This window comes from Chionomys nivalis, chromosome 2 (genome assembly GCF_950005125.1).
Source record: "Chionomys nivalis chromosome 2, mChiNiv1.1, whole genome shotgun sequence".
NCBI lineage: Eukaryota > Metazoa > Chordata > Mammalia > Rodentia > Cricetidae > Chionomys > Chionomys nivalis.
Genome location: NC_080087.1, coordinates 29,456,112 through 29,479,211, shown reverse-complemented (window position 1 = coordinate 29,479,211; position 23,100 = coordinate 29,456,112). Strand labels below are relative to the sequence as shown.

Sequence of the window (23,100 nt, the reverse complement as noted above, 5' to 3'; positions counted from 1 at the left end):
TCTTCTTTGTTTAGTTTATGATGATCAGCGCATTGATTTTATAATGTCAGATTATATTTGACATATTACAGTACATATCATCATGTAGTAATCTGACATAATGTCACATTTACATTTGAAGACTAAATCTAGAGCTGGGATGTAGCTCAGCCAGTAGAATACTCGTCTGGCATGCCTGCAGCAACTCTGAGCGCAACCCATAGTGTCACATAGATCCCAAGTAGTGGAACAGCCTTGTAATCTCAATATTAAGGCACTTCGAGGGGCAGGGGGATCAAAAGTTCAAAGGTCGTCCTCAGCTAAAGCATGTTAGAGGCCAGCCTATGCTATAGAACCCTGGGAAGGGGAGGAGGAGGAGAAGCAGCAGCAACAATTGAATTTGGTGGGTGGGTGATTTCTGCATCTATTTATGGCAGTAAACCTTTAGCATTCCTTTCATATTGGGAGCTGGTATCAAAGTTTTATTTTGGGATCGCCACCCTTTTCTCCCTTCTTTGAAAGAGCTCACATGAATTTAGTGTGACTCATTCCTTAAGTCTTCAGTTGATGCAGACATTAGTTCTAAGAACAAGATGCCGTGGTAAGATCAATGCAGTCCAAGCGGTGTGTCAACAGCAGGCTCACAGCACCGGAAGACGGAAACCCATCTTCCATTTTATGCTACTGGGAGAAAGGTGGAACAGTAGTCCAAAGACATTTAATATACAGAGTGAGCTTGTATTTTATACGAAGGGGTACAAAATGAATGTTACTACATTACCACTGACTGCATTTGCAGAAGTGGACCATGGTGTGTTTGGCAGTCAGGGTTCAACATCTTCCCCCTTGCTGAGGCAGGGGTTCTCTCTTCTGCCGCTGTACTGCATACACTAGGCTGGGTGACACTTGAGTTTTCGGTTCATTTTCCTGTTTTTCTCTTTTTTTTTTTTAAAAAAAAATATTTATTATGTATACAATATCCTGTCTGTGTGTATGCCTGAAGGCCAGAAGAGGGCGCCAGACCTCTTTACAGATGGTTGTGAGCCACCATGTGGTTGCTGGGAATTGAACTCAGGACCTTTGGAAGAGCAGGCAATGCTCTTAACCACTGAGCCATCTCTCCAGCCCCCTGTTTCTGTTTTTCAAATGTATGTATGTCGGGTTTACAGACGTGGGCGCCACACCTGGCTGGTTACATCGCTTCAGAACCTGAAACCCAGGTCATCAGGCTTGCGCAAAAAACTCTTTCAGCCGCAAAGCCATTGCCCTGGCCTCATACCTCGATTCTTAACCTTCAGGAATCTTGAGATTTAAAAAAAAAAGTTTGATGTGTTAAACTAAAATTTGGAGTGATTGGGAATGCAGCAATGGGTAACAATTTCACACCAGTTCTGACTGGGCAACAGCACTTCCGAAACCCCGTTTTAGCTCTGCACTTTCCCAGTGAAGTAAAATCCCTTGTTTAGATTCAGATCTGGATGCACGTATATAAATACAAAATAAATGTCACACTTTGGAGTTCGTGGACACTTGGTGGGTATTTTCATGGTCTACTATACATATGCATAGACACACCTGAATTGTAATTTTGTGTATGGTTTACCTGTATATTAATGGATATAGTAATTCTGTGATTCCCATAGAGAAAACAATATTGTGGTTGTTTCTAAGCGTTCTTATCCATACATCTGTTAAATTGAACCAATAGTTCCTAGAAGTGGAAGAAAGTAATTTGCTGAGATGTCACTCGGGAACTTTCCCCAGAGAAGTCTGGAAATGGAGAGTTTCCACACGAGATTCAGCACCTGGACTCCTTTTAACAACCGGTCCTTAAACAGACAGGTGAGTTCCATTCTCTACAGAAGATGTGAGTTCAATTGGTAAAGTCAATTTTAGTACGATGAATCTTATGCTATCATATTTTTAAAGAAAAATCATTTAGCTTTTGAGTCTTTTTTTTTTTTAATAAACCTGACTATGTCTCAGACTGAGAGGCTCCTCACCCAGGACTCTGTCTGTTACCCAGGAAGGCACTGCATCTGCACCCCCCCCTCCCCACTCTGCTCCTCCAGGACACCATGGGCTTCTGTGATCAGGGAGGGAAGTAAGAGAAGGGCTTCTGAGAGGAGGCAAGGGCACTTTCATGTATGTTCTATGTGTCTTTCATCTGTTCTTCTATCGTATGCACACTGCATGATTCCACGGAGCCCAAGAGCGCCTGTTCTTTTGAAAAGTAATTCAAGAAGAATTCTTTGAACTGTAGGGCAGTCTTGCCAGATTTTCATGGAGACTGAGTTCACGTGGGAGGCGAGGAGGTAGCTGGCAGATAAAACTTGATCCACAGTAAAAATGATGGTTTGTATATGTCCTTGTGTAAGAAAGTCAGGCTGAGACCGGGCTTTCAGAGATCTTAGTTCACAGTTTCTGTCCTCACTGGAGACACAGCTCACAATGGTATTATGCAGTTATTGCTCATTTTCAGCTTCGTGGGCATTATAAAGCTCCAGATCTAAGAGCAAAGAAACCAAATCCGTACTGAATGGTACTGCTTCCACCATTCAGGGAGTAGGGCCTGTAGACAAGGTGGAACACTTGGATTCGTGCCCTGGGCCACACTAACCTAGGTAAACACTGGAGCAGTGGCTCATCGTTTTCCTTTGTTCTCCAGAGGCTCTTCCTGGCCCTTCTGTAACTATACACCCCCAGGTTTTCCCCACTGGCCCACTGACAAGCCCTAGCTTGCCTGGATGCTGAATAAAAACACCTGAAGGCCAAGCGAGCCCCTACAGCGTACGTGAAAGTTACCTGTGAACTGCCGTGAGCATGCGACTATTAGCTGTGAGGTTTTTAGCTGACCAACTGGCAACTATTAGCTGTGAGGTTATTAGCTGACGACTGCTTAGCAACTGAGACCTTCTGGAAGCGGACAGTGAAATCTCGTTTTCCTCTCTTCTAGCTCTTTCAAGAAAGAGTTACTCTCATAAGTCACTGGTTTGGCCTCTGGACCCACAAGCAACGGCAAGAGTTCTTATTCACAATTCTTTCACAATGCTCTAAGTCACAGCTCAGGTAAAAATAGCATAATGATGGAATTATTGGTTCTTAAGCTAAAATATGGTAACATGTTTATATAACCCTTAAGGAGTTTTTCCTCTTTTCTCTATAAAAAAAATGAGGCCATTGTTATTTTACGGTTTATGAACAGATCCTTCTAGTGCCTGCTTCCTCCTTGAGTCTGAAACAGAGCCCAGGGGGCTTAACACCTTCATACCAGTGGGCAGCTGTTTCATTTTTGCAAACACTTGTCAGTGGCTTGGTCTTTCTCCTGGTCTATTAAATTCTTCTTGGAGCTATCAGATAGACAATATATGTCAGATGGGTAGACAGTTCATAACGATTATTAAACAATGGATGGATCAAAAAATGTAAAAAGGGACAGTACTAGTGGCCTTTAGGGTTATGGGCAAGATATGCAGCTGATGAATTGTTTGTGGATTCCTGTTCTTATTTCTCCCCTTCCCCCTTGGCACAGATAGTGTGACGTTTGTTAGTTGAAATCACAGCCAGGGAGGCTAATGTTCTCTTCAGGAATCAGTATCCTAGAGGTCATTAGCTTTCTCTCTTTCTCTTAGATTTATTAATTTATTAGGTATGCAATGTTCTGTCTCCATGCATGCCTGCACATAAGAAGAGGGCATCAGATCTCATTATAGACGGTTTAGAGTCACCATGACGTTGCTGAGAATTGCATTCAGGACCTCTGGAAGAACAGCCAATGCTCAATCTCTGAGCTATCTCCCCAGCCCTTCATTAGCTTTCTCTTATTGAGAAGGTCACAATGGTTCTGCAACTCTCAGATATTTCCCGGGTAGCAGAGCAAACATCAGACTCAAGAGGTAATCAGATCAACCAGGGACTTATTAAACAGCCAGCTAAACGTTAGAAAATACTCAAGATGTGTGGCTAACCAATATATTCTAGAAAGCCCCTCAGCGTGCCTGGACCTGACCGAAGAACCTAGCTGGGCCAGTAGCAGGTGCTGTAAGGATGGTTTTGCAGGATTCACCCCCAAAGAGGTGCTCTTGAGTCCTTCTAGGATAATTGCTGGTAACTTCAGCCAACCATCATAATTCGATAGTGTTTCTGGATGTTGTTCTTTGTCCACGAAGTGAAACTCTTTGCCAACTCTGTCAAGCCTGCAGAGGAGACTTGAGGAAGTGACTTATTTCCTACCATTTGCTTCGTAAAATTGGGTATGTCATCAGTTGGGGTTAGTTGATTTCACTCTGAGCTCAAGGAGAAACTAACCTTCAATTTCTTATACAACTATCAGAAATCATCAAGAGGTAGGCGTGGTCAAACCGGCTTCTTCTCCCAAAACTGCCTTCTACCCTTCCTTACAGCTGCCTCTGCCCATCACCCTGAGACCAGTTTTTTTTTTTTTTTTTCTCTTCACTGGCTCTCGCTCTTGCATCTGTGTGCACAGAATAGAACGTTCACTGAGGCTTCCTGGTGTGTGTGTGGGGGTGGGGGGTCACTGGAAGGAGACAGCTCCCTGGCTGTGTTGAGTGACTTGACTTGCAAAGACTCTTTTATTTAAATAATCATTTATTTACTTAAAGTGTGTGTCTTGGGAAGTGGGTACCAACAGAAGTCTGAAGAGTCTGTCAGATCCTTTGAAGATGCTGTAAGATGCTGTGCAACGTGGGAACGGAACCCGGCTCCTCTGGAAGAGCTGTGTGTGCTCTTGACCACTGAGATAGCTCCCAGCCCTAGCACAGGCTCTGCAGTCAGTGTCTGAAGGTCAGGAAGGCAGGTTTCCCCATTGTTATTTGCTGTCATTCCTTTTACCCTACCTTGCAGCTTTCCAGAAAAAAAATAATAACCTACCAAACCTCATATTCATCATCACTTTGCACAGTTCATCCCGTCTCAGGGACCAAAACCCAGCAGTGTCTGCTGCAACCACTGGAGGGCATTAGAGATCTTGTGGTATGTTTGAGGCCTTTCAGTCAGATGGTCACTGGAAATTGCACCCTGGGCTACCTGGATTCTTCTTTCTGTGGGATAAGCATGTGAGACCAACGTGTTCTGTAGAATGTCTTTGCTTTGCTTGACAGCAGCTGTGTTCCCACGGAGGGAGCGATGAGTGAGTCATAGCTCATGCAGCTGTTAGCATGCTCTGGACTGCTGATCTCACAGGAAGTTGTATGTGAGTTGCTGGTTTCTGGATCTGACCTTATGAGGTCATCTTTAAACTGTAGAGACGATTGTTATTGAAACAGTCTGTTTCTCTTCACGTCCCTACCCCCTGTCTCGGGCTTTCACACTTGGAAGACTTCACCCACCCTCAACGGTTCCCAAAGGTTCACTGTGGGTCGCTAACTAATTCAATTAGAGCTGTGTTCCATATTAGTTAGTTCTAGAAGCTCAGCTCAGTTCTGAACAAGTTAACGGAATCAGCTTCCTTTAAAACACCTTTATCAAAATACATAAATAAAATAATACATCTTTATCGAGATACAATTCGTGTACGATAGCATTTGGCAACCGCTGGATTCAAGTGATTAGTTTTAGGACCTGCTCAGATTTGTGAGGTCATCTACAATCTAAGTGTAACGCGTTGCAGTCCTTCCCAGAGCCCTCCTGGTCAATAACAATCATTCTCCATCTCCAGTCGGTTCAAAGGTGCCCATACATGAGTCTACTTCCTGTGTCTCTAAATTTACCCCCTCTGAACCCTTTGTATAAATAGACCTAAGCAATACATGATTCTTTCATATATTAAAATGTCAAGCTTTATGCATTTCATAGCACACTTGAGCACTTTTCTTTCTGCCAACTAATATCCCACTGTGTGGGCTTGTCATAGTGTATCCTGTCATCAGCTGATAGACGTTTGGTTTGCTTCTCCTTCAGGCTGTTGAAGATATGTTCCTGTGAACTTCTGTATCCGATTTTTCCAAAGGGGTGCTTGCATTTATTTATTTAATGGTTATTTAAGACACAGTTTCTCCGTGTAGCCCTGGCTGGCCTCAAACTCAGAGATCTGCCTGTCTCTGCCTCCTGAGTGCTTGCACTAAAGGTGTGCGCCACCTCCGCCTGGCTAAACTTAGAGGAACTTGTATTTTCCTCTTTTTGTTTGTTTTTCTTTTCTGGCCCTTTGATCTTTTTAGTGTAGGTAGAAGAGGGCTTAGCGGTAGAGTACTTGCCTAGTGTGTGCGAGGGCCTGAATCCAATCCCCATTATGAGGGAAAGAAGCTATGAAGCATGTATGTTTAGGAGTGAAATGAATGCCTCTAACAGTAACTGTGTTATGATTTATGGAGCGAGGACCGCGGCGGGTAACGGACAGACAGATACGCCATGCAGAGAGAGCTTGGGTATGGAGAGTTTATTTAGTGGGTATTGGGAGGGTATAAGAGTAGGGTGGCAGGGGAGGAAGAGAAAGGAGAGACAGAGAAAGTGAAAGAGAGACCGAGAGAGGTGAAAGAGGAGGGGGGAGGAGGGAGGCAGACAGCTGCCTCTTCAGAAAAAGAGCTGTACAGAGAGAAGGGAGAGTGGAGTTCAGTTGGGGGGGGGCGGAGATTGGGAGTGGGCGGAGCTTGTCTCTTAAAGGGATAGGGTACTCAAGTGACAGAGCAGACCAGCATAATCATAATTATAACAAACAGTACCATCAAACTCGTTATTCAGTGTTCCTTTCGAATCCTCCTTATCCCTGTAGTCTTTCTCCTCCCATAACTGCAAACTTAATAAATAAGAGAAGCATACATCACTTGGAAGCTTGAACTCTGTGTAAACTCTGCTGTCTTTACAGACCAGTGCTTCACTCAGGACAGGACCAGTGTTTGTTCGTTTGTTTGTTTAAAAAAAAATCCCTTTCAGACAATATATTCTGATCACACTTCTCCCCTTCTCCAGCTCCTCCCAGTTCCTCCCCACCTCTTCACACACCCACTCCACTCCCTTTCTTTCTCTGGAGGCCATTGATTTAAATGTTTAGTTTGTTTTTTCCAAATATGTTTTCATTCCGATAGCCACATTTATAAACATGGTATTTCAATATCAGTAGGAATGTTATCCCATGTTTCCTTGAAACTTTATCCCTAACCTCTATGAGATATATTTAAACCTCTAAGACTTAACATTCCACTGTTAATTTTTAGGATGATCTTAAGTGGAATTTTATAACGAGGATATTTTTTGCTGATTAAGCGTCTCGGGCCATCCTTCTGGCCAGTGCTCCTCCTGGAAGTGTTTTTGTCCCTCCATCACACGGTTTCCCTGGGACATAACAGGCCTCATGGCTCCCACTGGTGTCTGCCTTCTTCCACTTGACTCAGAAGGCAACCGGGCTGCTCGTGTCTGTCACACTTGGAGAAGCCTCGGAGGACCGTGACTTGCTCTCCCTGCTGCACTGGTGGGACCGGTTTTAAATTGCTTCTGCCCAGCTGCCAGCATTGCCTTCCTACAAAGGCCTTTCATTCCGGACCTGGAGACGTTTAAACTTGTTCCCTTCCTGGGTGGGTGGGGCAGCGCTCACGCAACTGCGTTTTCAAGAGGTGGGGGAGGGAGGGAAGAACGAAGGTCTTGATCAACTCTGGCCATCTGTCTCCATCAGAGCAGAATGGACTTGCGGGCGGGCGGGAAAACATCTGCACCCAGGTACACTTCAGAAAAGAACTCCGGTACACTCATCCGCTCTTTCCACGAGGCCGCTGTGGGGAGGGTTCCCAGGGAGGAAAGCCTCACTTCTGTGTGGTCTGAAGAGGAAACCAGGTGTGCAGTTTTTCAGAGACAACGCACTTCGATCTTAATTTGGAGCCCACACAGCTGTGTCACTCGGCGTTCAGAAACTCATTCTAATGGAGAATAGTTCCATGTGGCAATGAGGACGTTGTTAAGGAAAAAAATACCTTCAGTGATGGTCTAACCCTAAAGCAGGACGGAACCAGCTTTTTAGGACCTTGACAATGGGCAGAGGGATCCCTGCTGTGGGATTAGCCCCCAGAGAAGGGTGGAGCTTGATCTGCAACACAGCCAGGCAAAGTGAAAACTCTAGCCGAGGGGCCGAGCAGAGCAAGTGGCTGGAAAATCACTGGGAGGGAACTGCGGGGTGAGGGGATTCGGTCTAAGCCAACCCAGCAAGCTCCTGCTGGAGACAGGCCAGGGGATCAGACGTCCTCTGAGGGGCAGTGACGGACCAGGAACCTGATCACATTTCCAGGGTGATCAGGTTTCTAGAGGTTGGGGTTTGGCAATGTTGTTTGCTAAGATTGGATTTTACAATGGAGCTCGGAAGGACGGAGGAGGCAGCCCAGGAGCCTGAGGTTAGAGAAGTTTAGTCAGAAAGGTGCAGGCCGTGCTCAGAGGCGAGCTGTGCACCTCTGTACTTCAAACTATTGTATCTGAACGTGCAGAGAGTCTGGAAGCTAGGACCATATTGTCTCTTCCCCTAAGGCCCATGTTCTGAGCGTTCTCCAGCTTTCTTCACGGTTTCGTTTGAGACAGTCACACGCTGAAAGAAATATTCTCGTTCATTGCTGCAATGTTTTTGTAGGGATGGATGGTGCTAATAAAACACTTGAGTTTGTTTATTTTACGTGTATGGGTGCTTTCACCTGCCTGTATGTTTGTGCACCACGGGTGTGTAGTGCCTTCAGAGGCCAGAAAAGGGTGTTGAATCTCCTGGGAGTGGAGTTACAAACAGTTGTGAGCCACCATGTACGGGCTGGGACTGGAACCCAGTTCTTTGGAAAAGCAGCCAAGAGCTCTTAACCACTGAGCCATCTTTCCTGTCCCCTCCCCAACAAAAATGCTTAGTTTAAAAGGAAAGGAGAGCCGAGTGGGCGGTGGTGGTGCACATCTTTAATCCCAGCACTCAAGAGGTAGAGATAGGTAGATCTGTGAGTTCCAGGCCAGCCTGGTCTACAGAGCGAGTTCCAGGACAGGTTCCAAAGCTACAGAGAAACCCTGTCTGGGCGGGGGAGAGCAGGGAGTATAGCCTTGGGGGAGGATTGGAGTAGTGGAGACATAAAGCAAGTACTTGCACCTAAATTCTCAGTTCTCTGTATCCCCTCCCGTAGAATTACCCACCATATGGGATGTCATCAAATACAGTTCCTTGTTTGTCTAAACCACTATATCCTAAGACTGGCCCCAAAGTAGCTCCAGTGTACAGGGGAGTGGGTTGAGATGTGTAAGAAAGGAGCAGGAAGAAATGTTCTTCACTCTTCCCAGTTCCCGCCTAGGGTTTACACACTCCATTACCTGCACACCCAGGCCATTCCATGTCTCTTTTCCCTGTTCCCCACCCCTCAGTTATTAGATGCCTGAGGGTTATTTGGTTACCTCACACCCAAGGGCACCTGGGGATTGGACTGAATTCATCCCGGCATTTACATCCTTGAGTGTGTTTGGTTGAGGAGAGGCCTTGAGTGTGTTTGGAGAGACTGATTCTGCCCAAAAGATGTTAGCAAAGTCTGCAGAGAACTCCTCGAGGTGTTTTCTTAGGCCTTAAATTTTAGCTGGCACTTAAGGACAGGTGTGTGCCCTCTCCTGCCCTGGGGTCTCTGGTGTGTCAAGATTAGTGCTCAGAGTCCTTGGGAAAACCATCTCAGAGAACCAGAACATGAGGATGGTGAAACCAAAATGCAGAAATCCTGGGCCCGTGATGCCGTCATAGGCTCCTTGAATCTGAGGCTGCCCTCATTCAAAAGTCTAAAACAGTCTTTTCTATTTAGTAGCCACGTCTCTGGTCATCTCAACTCTGGGGGGGAAAGCACTTGGCAATCACACAGATATGAGAGAGCCCATCACACCCACACATGCGGTCTAGGTAGTTAATCAGAGGTGTGTATAGACACTCTCCTACAACCATGTGTATACTCTGTACTGTGTACTTGAATCAGCTGAGGCCACAGAATCGCTCTGCTGCCTGCCGCTTCCTTACCAGTGGGAAGTCAAGTTCACAAACACTGGCCTGGAGTTTGTAAAACACAGATCATGAGTCTTGATAGAGACTTTAGCTCAAGTAGCCTGGAATCGGATTGAGGAAATTGTTGTCAGCAAGTTCCCCAGGTGATGGTGCGTAGCCAAGGACAACACAAGGTAGGCTCTCTAGGCCCAAAGGCTCCACGTGCCATGCGATCCCCTACTTCCTGGAGGCAGGAACACTGGCTTTACTGGCTGCCCTAGCTTTGTAAGTGTGTTTTGCATCCTGCACTGCTGAGGCTACTTAGTGGTTTTAGAAGATGCTTCATTATGCAGTTGGCCCTAAACTTAACAGGAATAATGAAGGAGATTTTCTTCCTATGTGGCTGGAAATTCCAGGGATAGATCTGGTTACAGTTGAAGTCAAGTTTCAGCAATAAAGCTAATGCCTTGTGTCTCTCGTTCCCTGCTCTGCCGTCAGCAGCCTTGGCTTCTTAGGCATCCTCAGTGTGTCTACAGTGGAAGAAAGTGCATTGTTTGGGGTTTCATTGTAACTGGACTAGCTTATTGGTTCAGGCCAGCACCCTCCCATACAACCCCCTATACCCCTGAGAAGGCTGTGTATCTCAGGCTAGTTCCGGGATGACTCAAACTCCTGATTCTCTTGCCTCCACTTCCTGAGTGCTGAAGCTAAAGGCATGTGGCATGGTGTACGTGGTCCTGGGGATCAAACCCAGGGGTCTGTGCATGCCGGACAAACATTCTACTAACTAAGCCATACCCCTAGCTCAGGACAGCGTCTGGGTGACTGCTGTCAGAGACTGAGCCACAGAGTGTAACTTGGCCTTGATCCTGTGCTGCTCAAATCTAGAGTTAGAGTAAGTTTCTATGGATACCCATGAACCACAAAATAGAAACTGAAGTCATTACCACCTGTAACTCCAGTTCCAGGGAATCTTATGCTTCTAGCCTCCTCAGGCACCATACTCACACGTACACACACACACACACACACACACACACATGCACGCACACAAAATATTTTTAAAAAGTAATCTGTTGGGCTGGGCATGCTGACACACACTTAAAGACTCAACATTCAGAAGACTGGGGCAGTCAAATGGCCACGTGTTTAGGGCCAGCCTGGGCAACGTAACCAATATCAGGGTAGCCAGGGCTATAGAGTGGACCACTATCCTAAAAAAAAAAAAAAAAAAAAAAAAAAAATTTAAATAAATAAATACTTTTTAAAAAATATTTATTATGTACACAATATTCTGTCTGTGTGTATACCTGCAGGCCAGAAAAGGGCACCAGACCCCATTACAGATGGTTGTGAGCCACCATGTGGTTGCTGGGAATTGAACTCAGGGCCTCTAGGAAAAGAGGCAATGCTCTTAACCTCTGAGCCATCTCTCCAGCCCCAAATAAATACATTTTTAAAGGGGGTTTTTGTTTTGTTTTGCCAAGGTCTCACTATATATTTGTTTTGATGTGGACAATAAATCCAATACCTTGCAGTGGATTTAAATAGGACTCTTGAGGCTGGAGAAATGGTTCAGTGTTTAAGAGCATGGCAACTTTTCCAGGGAACCTAACCTTGAATTCCAACACCCACACAGTAGCTCACAAGTTTGTGTGACTACAGAAGATTTGACAGCTTCTTCTGGCTTCTGTAGGCACTGAAGGCTCATAGTGCACAAACACACATGCAGGCAACACACCTGTTCACATAAAAATAAAGGAAAAAAAATAAGAACAAATTAAGTAGGTCTCCTAGATTTCTCAAAATGTATAGGTGCCCTGCCCTCAATGTTCCGTTTTAACTTGTAGAATTTCCCACAATTTTCTTCTTGCTGATTGTATCCTTCTGTCTCTTGCAGTTTCTGAAAATTAGGTGTTTGGGCCTACCTAATTGGATTGCGGTTTGATTTTTGATAAGAAGATATGATAAATGTTCTTAGGGTTCCCTTTCAGAAGGGCGTGTCAGATGTCCCTCTGGCTGCCATATGCCTTTCTTCACTTAGATCCATTATGTTATTAAGAGTTGTAAAGTGTTGACTTGTTAAAGTTCGGTCCTTTTTAGCTTACTAATTGAAATTCTTCAAAAGAGAGGCCTCTTGTCTTTGCTGAGTTTGTTTCTCTGGAAGTGCTGTTTGTCCTGAAAAGGCAGACAATAATCTGGTTTTCTAGCTTCTTCCATACCTGGAAATCGAGTTCTTAGTAGCATTATGAACTCACATAATTTTATTATGAATTTAAATATTTCGATGTGACCCAATTTTAAGTTGTTTGGGTAGCTGTTTTGTTTGAAATGAGCTCTCAGTATGTGGTCTAGGCTGGCCTGGAACTCACTATGTAGATCAACCCTGTCTAAGAAAGAAAGAAAGAGAGAAAGAGAGAAAGAGAGAGGGAGGGAGGGAGGGAGGGAGGGAGGGAGGGAGGAAGGAAGGAAGGAAGGAAGGAAGGAAGGAAGGAAGGAAGGAAAGAAAGAAAAAGAAAAAGAAAAAGAAAGGAAAGAAAGGAAAAGAAAAGAGCTCAAACATTCCAAAATCTGAAAGGGAAAAAAAAAATCCCAGATTCAAAACACTTCTGGCCCTAAGTATTTCAGTTAAGGAAGATTGCACCTATGAGTATGTTGAGTTCTGTGGACTGTAGAATCTCCAGTAATGAAGTGTGAGTTATAGGTCGTGTGTAAATGAACAAGTGTGGCTGATTTCACACATCAAAAATAGTCATTCTCCCCTAAATCAAAACCAGAAAACAAAAATATAAATAAACAAGCAACAAAAAAAAAAATAAAAGATGAAATCCCTAAAGCGTAGACCATCATTCCTAGGCCGTTCCTCTCCGTCAGGTACATCAGGTCTCAGTTCCAGCTCACCACACCCTAAGCTGGTCTGTATCCTTGTTTATCCATATGCTGAGTCCAGAGGACATTTGCCTTGATTCCACCTCCCTTGATCTCTCTGCAGTATTCGTAATATCAAGTTCTTGCTCCCAGAGATACTCTTTCCTGTGGATCCCATGGAATAACTCTCTCTGGTTTATCGACTATGACTGCTTAATTCTCTGCCCCTGTGGCCTTGGCCTAAAATGCTAAAGAATGTTAATATTTCACAAACACTTTGTCATTAAATATGAATATTCCTCCCATCTGTTTAGCCTTGCTTCTCCTTTCATTCTTCATATGTCCTAAGCCCCTTAAATGAAATGCTAATTTCATTTAACATTTCTGTACCAGAGAGTTTTTATTTCTGGTCCTGACCTGTGCCTCTGTTTCTTCTTCTTCTTCTTCTTCTTCTTCTTCTTCTTCTTCTTCTTCTTCTTCTTCTTCTTCTTCTTCTTCTTCTTCTTCTCTTTCTCCTCCTCCTCCTTCATTATTATTATTATTTGTGTGTGATATGTGTGTAGTGTGTGCGCATGTGTGTGAAGGTGCATGTGTGCTCACTGAAGTCAGAGGAGACCAGAAGAGCACTGTGCTCTAACACTCCCAGCCATATGACTTTGAGACATGGTATTTATTTTCTTTCAGATTTTTATGTATCAGTGCTTTTTATGATCAGATTAAAAGCTCCATAGATGCAGGTATTGTATCATGCTATTTTCTTTCCTGTTTTTGTTTTGCTTAAGATTTACTTAATTTGATTTTATGTGTATTAGTGTTTGCTACACGTAAGTATGTACACTGTGAGCCTGCCTGGTGCCTGTGGGGTCCAGAGGAGAACCTCAGGTCCCCCAGAACTGGATTTACAGACGGTTTATGAGCCACTGTTTGGGTGCTGGGATCCAAACCCAGGTCCTCTGTGAAAGTAGCAAGTGCTTTTAGTTGCTGAGCTATCTCTCAACCCCTTGTTTTGTTTTTTGATGTAGGGTCTCACTATGTAGCCCTTACTATTGTGAAACTCTGAATATAGACCAGGGTGGCCTTGAACTTGTTATCTAACTCTTGTTTCTGACTCCTGAGTACTGGGGTTACAGGTATGTACTACCACATCTGGATTCCATTCTTCCTCCCTTCCTCCCCCTTTTTTTCTTATCATTAAGATCCTAAAATATAATGAGAGATTCAATAAGTATTGGTTTAAGGAATCCATCAATGAATCAAACTACAACAAATATGTACAAAATAGCCTTTTAGTTCTGAAATAATTTTGGATCATATACTCGTTAGAGAAGGAGTATTTAAGATGTTCTAAAATTTCTGAATTTGCTTCCTGTTGTAGAAAGGCCGCTTATTGATTCCTGGCTGCTTAGCCCTGAAATAATCACACAGAAACTGTATTAATTAAATCATTGCTTGGCCCATTAGCTCTAGTTTCTTATTGGCTAACTCTTACATATTGATTTAACGCATCTCCATTAATCTGTGTATTGCCACAAGGCTGTGACTTACAGGCTAAAGTTCTGACATCTGTCTCTGACAGGGCTGCATGGCTTCTCTCTGACTCTGCATCCTTTCCCCCAGCATGCCGTTTAGTTTTCCCCGCCTACCTAAGTTCTGCCCCATCAACAGGCCAAGGAAGTTTCTTTTGTAGACCCCTTTTTTCTGACTAGCCCCTCCTCCTTTCATGCCTTGTGTGCATGTGTGTGTGTGCGTGTGTGTGTTGCCTTGCTCTGTGCTTGTTACATCAGCCTCATCACATCCAGTAGACAACATTGCAAGATTTTGCCCTCCCTCCTTCACCCCACAGTCCAGCTCTTGGACTCTCTCTGTCATGCTTTCTTTCATCTTTCCAGGGTCTTCGAGAGCCTAGTATAGATGTCTTTTTGAAGGCTTGAGCACTCAACAGTTCTTGATTTGGACTTTATGCTAACATAAAGTTCACATCTGTTCTCATTTCCATCCCTCCCCTAGACCTTTACTCTTGCATCCCAGCTGACACCTTCCCCATGGAACCCAGAGGAAGTGGAAATGAAGCTCAAGGGCTCAACTCTCTCAAGAGTATCTCTGTCAGCTCCTCACTGTCGCTGCCTTAGCTTGAGTGTGTGCGCGTGCATGTGTGCGTGTGTGTGCGTATGTGCGTGTGTGTGTGTGTTATTCCAATAAATTGCAGATTTACTTTTTCATTACCTTTTTCTGGAAGATGCTTTAAAATATTATTGTTATATTCCCCAGAACTCCTATGCATTTGAAATTAGCATGTGGATTCCCCTTTCGACTCAGAGTTTTGATTTCTAGGAAGAGTTATTAGGTTTTATAAATATGCCATAACTTATCCCAGACATTTATCTTGTTTCCCTGGCATTTGCTATAGAAACAACACATATAGGAATCTTCTTTAGCTGAGTCCTTGGCCATGTCCTCAATCATTAAGGACAAATTCCTAGGAGAAGAATTGGTGGATTCAAAGGTACCTTGGGGTGGCTGTTGGTACCTCTCATCCTGCTGACTTGTCTTCTTAGTCTATGCAACTGGCTGAAACCGGTGCATAAACTGCCCAGTAGACCCTTTCTTTGCCCTAAGTGTTTTCAAGAAGCCACTAGACTGAGATGTGCTGCCTAGGCAACCAGAAAACAAAGACCTCAGCCAAAGCCACTCACCCTCTCCAGTTACCTCTCCAGGCTCTCCCAGCCATTTTCATCAGAATTTTGGCAGCTGCTTTCTCCTTCATATCAGAAATTTAACAAAAAATGAGATTGAGTCCCCGAGCACTGAGCTCCGTTGTTTTTGAAAGTACACCCTGTGCATTCAGTAATATACCGCAAAGCATTGTCATGAATTATTTAGATAAATCTATCCTTGTCACAAGAAAATGAGCAAAGCACATTTTGTTCATTTTCTCCTTATGTGTTGTTATTTCTCTTCGTTGATTTCTTACTTGGCAACATTAGGTGCAAAGTGACGAGCCGGGTGCCATTACTACAAAAACCTTCCTTCTGTTGCTCAGGCATGGATTTTTTTTTTTAAAGCGTAATTGGGCCATTTTCTGTTCTCCTTGCTTAAGATTCGTATTTCTTCACCATGATCCTGGTAGCAGAGCAGACCAGGCACAAACATAAAACATGTATAACTGAAGTCTAGTTTTTCTAAGACACTCGAATTCTGCTTTCCTCCTCAGTCTCTCTGGCATGCAGCAGTAGATTCTACAAAGTTGGATGGTGATAGAAGCAAACATTCCAAAGATACCCAGAGACCTTTCTTGGAAAAGGTGGCTGAGGCTGGGCATGATGTTGCATGCTTGTAATCCCAGCACTTGGGACTGAGGAAGATGGTCAGTTTGAGGCCAGTTAGGTCTATCAAGTAGGTGTGAGCCAAACACAGAGAGACCCTGTCTTAAAGGACCAGGGACCGGGATATAGTTCATTGGTGCAGTATTTATCTAGCATGTGCGATCCCCTGGGGTATGTATGATTCCAGTACTTAAAAAAAAAGTGGCTGGAAAATTTCAGCTTTTCATGTTATCTTGCTAATTTTCTTAAAATTCCAAGATGACAGCAAATTTTCTCTCAAAGGGGCTGGAGAGATGGTTCAGAAGTTAAGAGTGCTTGCTGAGCGGCTCGTGACTTCATGTAACTCCAGCTCCCAGGAATCTAACACCCTGTTCTCCCCTCTAAAGGTAATGTGTGTGCATGTGCACATACGCATGTGTGGGTGCACACACACACAAATATAAATAAAGTAAGTCTTTTTTTAAAACGAAGACAAGGGAAGAGGGAAGGAGGAGGAGGAAGAAGAGGAGGAAGAGGGGGGAGGGGGGAGGAGAAGGGGAAGGGGAAGGGGAAGAGAAAGAAGAAGAAGAAGAAGAAGAAGAAGAAGAAGAAGAAGAAGAAGAGGAAGAGGAAGAGGAAGAGGAAGAGGAAGAGGAGGAAGAGGAGGAAGAGGAAGAGGAGGAAGAGGAGGAAGAGGAGGAAGAGGAGGAAGAGGAGGAAGAGGAGGAAGAGGAGGAAGAGGAGGAAGAGGAGGAAGAAGAGGAAGAAGAGGAAGAAGAGGAAGAAGAGGAAGAAGAGGAAGAAGAGGAAGAAGAAGAGGAAGAAGAAGAGGAAGAAGAAGAGGAAGAAGAAGAGGAAGAAGAAGAGGAAGAAGAAGAGGAAGAAGAAGAGGAAGAAGAAGAGGAAGAAGAAGTGGTTCTAAATTCTAAATTTGTAGTTGGAACCATATCCTTTGGGGCCTAGCTGTTCTCAGTGTGTCATGGTCTTGTTCAGTGTGAATGTTAGTTTCAAAGGAGTGACCCAGTTATTACCTGTACTTTATCATCAATACTGAGACAGCTCCCATGACCCACTGGTGGATATCATATGGTGTCAGCCCTGCACATTGACAACGCCGTCATCTCTCAGACTGTGCTGCCAATGAGTTCTAAGGCACTGTCTCTGGATGTGACTAGGCTGTATGGATACACATAACAAACAGCAGTAACTGAAACATGGCCAGGAAATAGGTCCATATACAACATGCAATGAATTAAGTGTTCCCTCTCTCTTTTTGGGAGTTTGTTGTTTTGTTTTGTTTTGTTTTCCAAGACAGGGTTTCTCTGTGTAGCCCTGGCTGTTCTGCAACTCACTCTGTAGACCAGGCTGTCTCGAACTCAGAGATCCAACTGCCTCTGTCTCACAAGTGCTGGAATTAAGGGCATGCACCACCACTGCCTATGTTGTCTCTCTTGTTTTCCAATAATTTTTAGGCAAGAATATTATAAATACTTTCTTCGCCCTTTCTATCTGGATTCCTCTACTTGGTTGAAGTTTAATAGTGTACCGCTCAGTAGTAAACATCGGTGTCAAGCTTGCCTTGTTATCCTTTACCACTGGAGATTAAGTTGTAAATGTGGTTCTCATAACCTTCGGCAGTGTCGACTTTCTTTTTCCTTTTTGGTGTTAGTGTGTGATCAGGTGCATATGGGGGTGCAGGCACACGTGTGTGATCAGGTGCATATGGGGGTGCAGGCACACGTGTGTGATCAGGTGCATATGGGGGTGCAGGCACACGTGTGTGATCAGGTGCATATGGGGGTGCAGGCACACGTGTGTGTATATGCTTGTGCTGTCCAGAAAACAAAGCAATCTTGAGTTTTGTTCCTTAGACACTGCTTTTGGAGACAGGATCTTTCCTTATTCTGGCCTTGCCCAGTGTGCCACGCTGGCTGGCAAGGCCCAGGGATCTTCCTGTCTCCCTGTCTTCAGATCTGGGTTGGCAAGTGGATGGTGTGGGAGAATTGTCTGTATTGTGTCAATTATATTTTAAATAAATGCTGATTGGCTGATAGCCAGGCAGGAAGTACAGGCAGGAAAACCAGACAGGAAGTAGAGGTGGGGCAATGAGAACAGGAGTATTCTGGGAAGCAGGATGTTCCCTCACAGTTCTCCCCAGACACCAAAGAAGCAGGATGTGACCTACCCTGCCGAAAAAGGTACCAAGCCATGTGGCTAACATAGATAAGAATAATGGGTTAATATACGTTATAAGAGCTAATACGAAGCCTGAGCTAATGGGCTAATCAGTTTATAATTAATGTAGACTCTGTGTGATTTTCTTTGGGGGCTTACTGACTGTGGGAACTGGGCAGGACAGAAACTCCAACAAGCAGGCCCTAATGTTACAAGTAGATGCTAGCACACATGGCTCGGGTTCTGGTGATAGATCTTGGTTCCTCATGTTTGGAAGGCAAGTGCTTTTCCAACTGAACTCTCTCTCCAGCCCTTCAGTTTGTATTTTCTAATGAGGACACTGATGAAAAATCAAAGTTCATCCACCCACACCAGCACTGATTCAGTTCAACCATCCCATCACAGACCTCATCAGTATCCCTTATTGGCCTGGCAGCATCCTCCTCTCTTAGTACACAGAATGCTACATTTCCCCTGTGGTCCAAGATCCAGTGCAGTCACTCACCACACCCAGTTCTCCTATCTCTAGATCCACCCTCACTGTGGGACAGTTGCCCACTGCATCCTTGTCTTTTCATTTTGGTTTTGCAGAGGACAACCTAATCACGATGCTACCTCACTTTTAACTCAGCCCACACCAGGCTGAGTGAACCTATTACAACTCCTCCCCATCAGACAGTCTCTCCAATGCCTGATAGTTATCAGATTAGGAGAAATGATAGACAGTTCGGAATAGGCCTAGATATTAAAAGTAGGAATAAACAAAACACAGCTCTAGGCGGGAAGGAAATGTTATCTCATGTAGAAGTTACCAGCTAAAAGGGAAAAGAAGTCTATTTCTTTTTTTAAATATTTTATTTATTTATTATGTATACAATATTCTGTCTGTGTGTATACCTGCAGGCCAGAAGAGGACACCAGACTTCATTACAGATGGTTGAGAGCCACCATGTAGTTTCTGGGAATTGAACTCAGGACCTTTGGAAGAGTAGGCAATGCTCTTAACCTCTGAGCCATCTTTCCAGCCCAAGAAGTCTGTTTCTTTCAGTGTCACAGACCTAGAAAATAAATCACAAGAATACCCAAACAAATACACTTTTGCTTTGCACTTCAGCTCTACTGAAACACTTGGGCTGCTGTTGTTATCAGTTGATGAGAGTAACGTGACTCCCCAGATCATCCCAAACAATAGAGAACATTTTATCTTAGATGAGACAAAGCCATATCTATAAACACAAGTCACAAGTGTGCCAGGAGAAAAGGAGCTGTGGTAAATAATAGGCCCACGAAAGCCTCACAGGCAAGGAGTGAGATGCACCAGGAACAACACACATTGCACAAAACCCTCCGGGAAGCCAGGCACTGAAAGCAACTATTGGAAGGTGTAGAAGAAACCATTAGACTCCCAGCCAACAACTCTGTCCCGTTCACTCAAATTACTGTGCTTTTTGTTGTTGTTGTTGTTGTTGTTTTAATTAGTAAGTTTATTGTTATTGTGTGTATGTGTACCTGGTGTGTTGTGGTGCACATGTCCCACAACACACACGTGGAGACCGGAGGACAACTTGTGGAGCTGGTTCCTTCCTTTCATCTCTATGTGGGTTCTAGAGATCAAACCCAGGTTGCCAGGTATGGCTGACAAATGCCTAGTAGTTTCTGAGATGCATTGTGTGGCCCATCTAGTCTCGAACTCTTCATCCTCCCGTCTCAGTCTCCAGACTGCTGTTGCTGCAGGCTTGTGCCACCATGTCTGCTGCAAGCAATGGTTCCTCTTTTATTTGTCTTATTTATGTGCATGAGTGTTTTGCCTGCGCATCAAGCACACCCCATGTGTGCCTGATGTCCTCAGAGGTCAGAAGGGCATCAGCTTCCCTGAAACGGCAGCTATGGATGATTGTGAGCCACCATGTAGGTGCTTGGAACTGAACCCTGGTTCCCTGGAAAAGCAGCAAATACTCTTAACCACAGAGTCAGCTTTCCAACCCCAGGATTCTTCTTTTTAGTGTAAATCAATCAAGGCATGTAGGACTCTCTCACAAAAACCCAAGTGCAAATCTGCAGACGCTGACTTCTCCCTGCAGATGGTAGGGAGAGCATTTCCTTTCTGTGATGTGTTTATTTAACACGTATTTGTTGAGTGCTTTCTCTATGCCATGAACTATGCCTTGCATAGGGGACACATACACACAAGCTACATGGAATGTATGTGTAGAACAAACTTTATTAGGAAAATATTTTTATAGGATATGATTTATTTATATTGACAATTCCATAGATGTATGGAATGGATTGTGATCATAACCACATATTACACCCTTAAGCCTTCTCCCAATCTTTTTTTTTTGAAAGGGTTTGAGCATAGCTTATTCAGTGGGTTTTAGGAGGAAAGGGAAGGGAGACAGACAGAGAGAGAGAGAGAGAGAGAGAGAGAGAGAGAGAAACACAGAGAGAAACAGAGAGAGAGAGAGAAACAGAGAGAGAGAAACAGAGAGAGAGAGGGAGAGAGGAGGGCCCTCTCCCACTCTTGCTGATTCCCTTTATCTCATCTAGTGCTCCCCCCCCACCCCACCTCCACCCTCATGTCAAACCCCTCCTCCTCCCTAACCCCAGGGAAAACTCACATAAACTGAGAGGTAGCAGGAGTGACCTCACCTTTTATCACCATGCAGCTTAGGCAATGTGGAGATGGGCTGTGTAGCCCTGAGCCAGTGTGTGAGTGCAAATGCTGAGACTTGGCCTGTGAGATTTGATGGATATTTATAGTATGGGGGAGAGGAACAGGGAATGATAGAAGATGCTGCCCCGTTAAATACGAACACTTGGCACCCAGCAATTGTTCTTCCGTTGAACTAGACCAGGTCTGCTGAGAGCTCTCTGCTACGTCATGGCAAGCTCCAATCAGGATCAGCCCCTTCCCAGAGCAGCCCCTGGAACTTGAGACTCTTTTAACGTAATGCTCTGTGTTATCTTTAGGTGACATTGGATTACATAGGTTTTATGTGTTTGTTCTCTAGTGGAGTGTCAACCAAATCTCATACAGCTGGCCAAGCGGGGCAAGACATGCCTAACACTGAGAAGTCATGGAAGGCTTCTGGGGTGAGGTCTGTCTGTAATTTAGTAGAAAATGGATTTTTTGCATCCTTTTTGAACCCTATCTACTTTAACTCCGTGGCCATCGATTACATCCGGTTGCTATGCCTCCAGGGTAGCCTTTTTGCCCCTTCTTGGGTTATGGATTCCACAGGAACATGGAGATTGCCATTTTATAGCAATGTCATCAATGACCTCTGGGGGGACGAAGGTGTGCCCATGGCAGTCAGGGTTCAAATCCATGTCTACTCAGGTGTTCTCTGAAGTCATGGGAATTGTTCATTCTTCAAGCATGAAGAAGAAGAAGGAGGGGGGGAAGGGGGGAAGGAAGAAGAGGAGGAGGAGAAGGAGAAGAAGAAGAAGAAGAGGAGGAGGAGGAGGAGGAGGCGGAGGAGAAATGCATTGTTCCTTTTCATATGAGTGCTCATGAAAAAAATCAAAAGAATGTACACTACCCCCTTCACACCCTACCTTGTACTGATTCCTGGATACCATAGCAGGGGAGGCCTGGCTACAATGTAAAATAACCGAACACACACAGAAGAGCTTTGCTGAAGCTTGGCAAGAGTCTATGAACCACACAGCCCCGTGAGTAACTTCATGGCTTTTTTTGTTGACCAAGGTTTCTGTCCTACCCAGTCCCTCTATGTGAACCATGCTACCCACAGCTGTTTAGTCCCAAAGAATCACACAGAGGTCTACATTAATCATAAACTTGTTGGCCTAGTAGCTCAGGCTTCTTATTAACTCTTATAACTTATATTAACCCATAATTCTTTTCTGTGTTAACCACGTGGCTTGGTAGCTTTTTTGGCGAGGCAGCCACATCTTGCTTGCTCTGTCTGGCTTCCTCTCTCTGTTCGTGACTTGGAAGAATTTCTTGCCAGGTGTTCCAGCACCTTCTGGAAGCTCCTCTGCTGTGATTCTGTCTGGGGCATAAACCTAGCTGGCTGCAGCTGAGATGTCCATCAGTATTTCCATTGTTGTAAAACATGGTCGCATCACAGGAATGTGTAGACCAGACACAAAACTGAGTTTGCCATGAAGGTATTGCATCCGATTCACACGAGTCCCACAGTATCTGATCCTGTGTGGTCCAAGCACCATGGATGCAGTTAGAAGGTGACTAGACCTTAGCTGTAGTGTTGGCTTTCACTGCTTGAAGTTCAGAGCGCTTCTCAGAGATTAGCAACAGTTCTTTCTTATGCTGAATGGAGCTGCTGCCTTTGAAGGTAGATGATTTTATCAGTGAACTTTCCTGTTTTCAGGTTTGGGGCTTTGTAGACGAAGTTCCAGACCGAACCAACATTTTTGGTAGAGCAGTGGTCAAGACTACCTCTTAGGAGTCACAGGTGTTCAGCCAGATGGCTTATGGTCTTTTCTTTATGGGAAATGCTGCTTCCGTTTCTATGCAACCAGCCGAGACTTAAGTCACCCTCTGGAAATTTAAGTCCAAGAAGTCCTATTGCGGGATGGGGTTTGCTCGGTGCCATGACTTTTGGTGAGCTCATCTGTGTCCTCTGGGGCCCAATGACATTGGATAGTAGTGGCCACTTAGCAGTGAGAGAAACTTTTGTCGTTGTCAAAGGTCTCGAGTGAATGAGTTGTGGTAGATTCTTGATTAGCAGAACTTTTCCAGCGACCCAAAAGCTGGTCCTAAAGATCCAAGAATTCAGTGAGTGTGGCAGTGATACGGGGTTGCTGCTGCCTGGATTTGCTTCCAGCCCGTCCTGTTCTGGCAGTAGGTACTCAAAAAGCACCACCTAT

At 44.5% G+C, this 23,100-nt stretch overlaps 1 protein-coding gene across 2 annotated transcripts in view; it reads left to right on the top strand.

Annotated features, from left to right (window-relative positions):
* Nucleotides 1-1,714: 1,714 nt before the first annotated feature.
* Nucleotides 1,715-23,100, top strand: part of Ect2l (epithelial cell transforming 2 like) — a 64,593-nt gene continuing 43,207 nt past the window's right edge. For both annotated transcript variants that reach the window (XM_057761469.1, XM_057761468.1), the window contains exons 1-2: nucleotides 1,715-1,821; nucleotides 2,936-3,048. In XM_057761469.1, coding sequence (XP_057617452.1) covers nucleotides 1,720-1,821; nucleotides 2,936-3,048 — 215 coding nt within the window. In that variant the 5' untranslated portion in view covers nucleotides 1,715-1,719. The remainder of the gene's footprint in view (nucleotides 1,822-2,935; nucleotides 3,049-23,100) is intronic.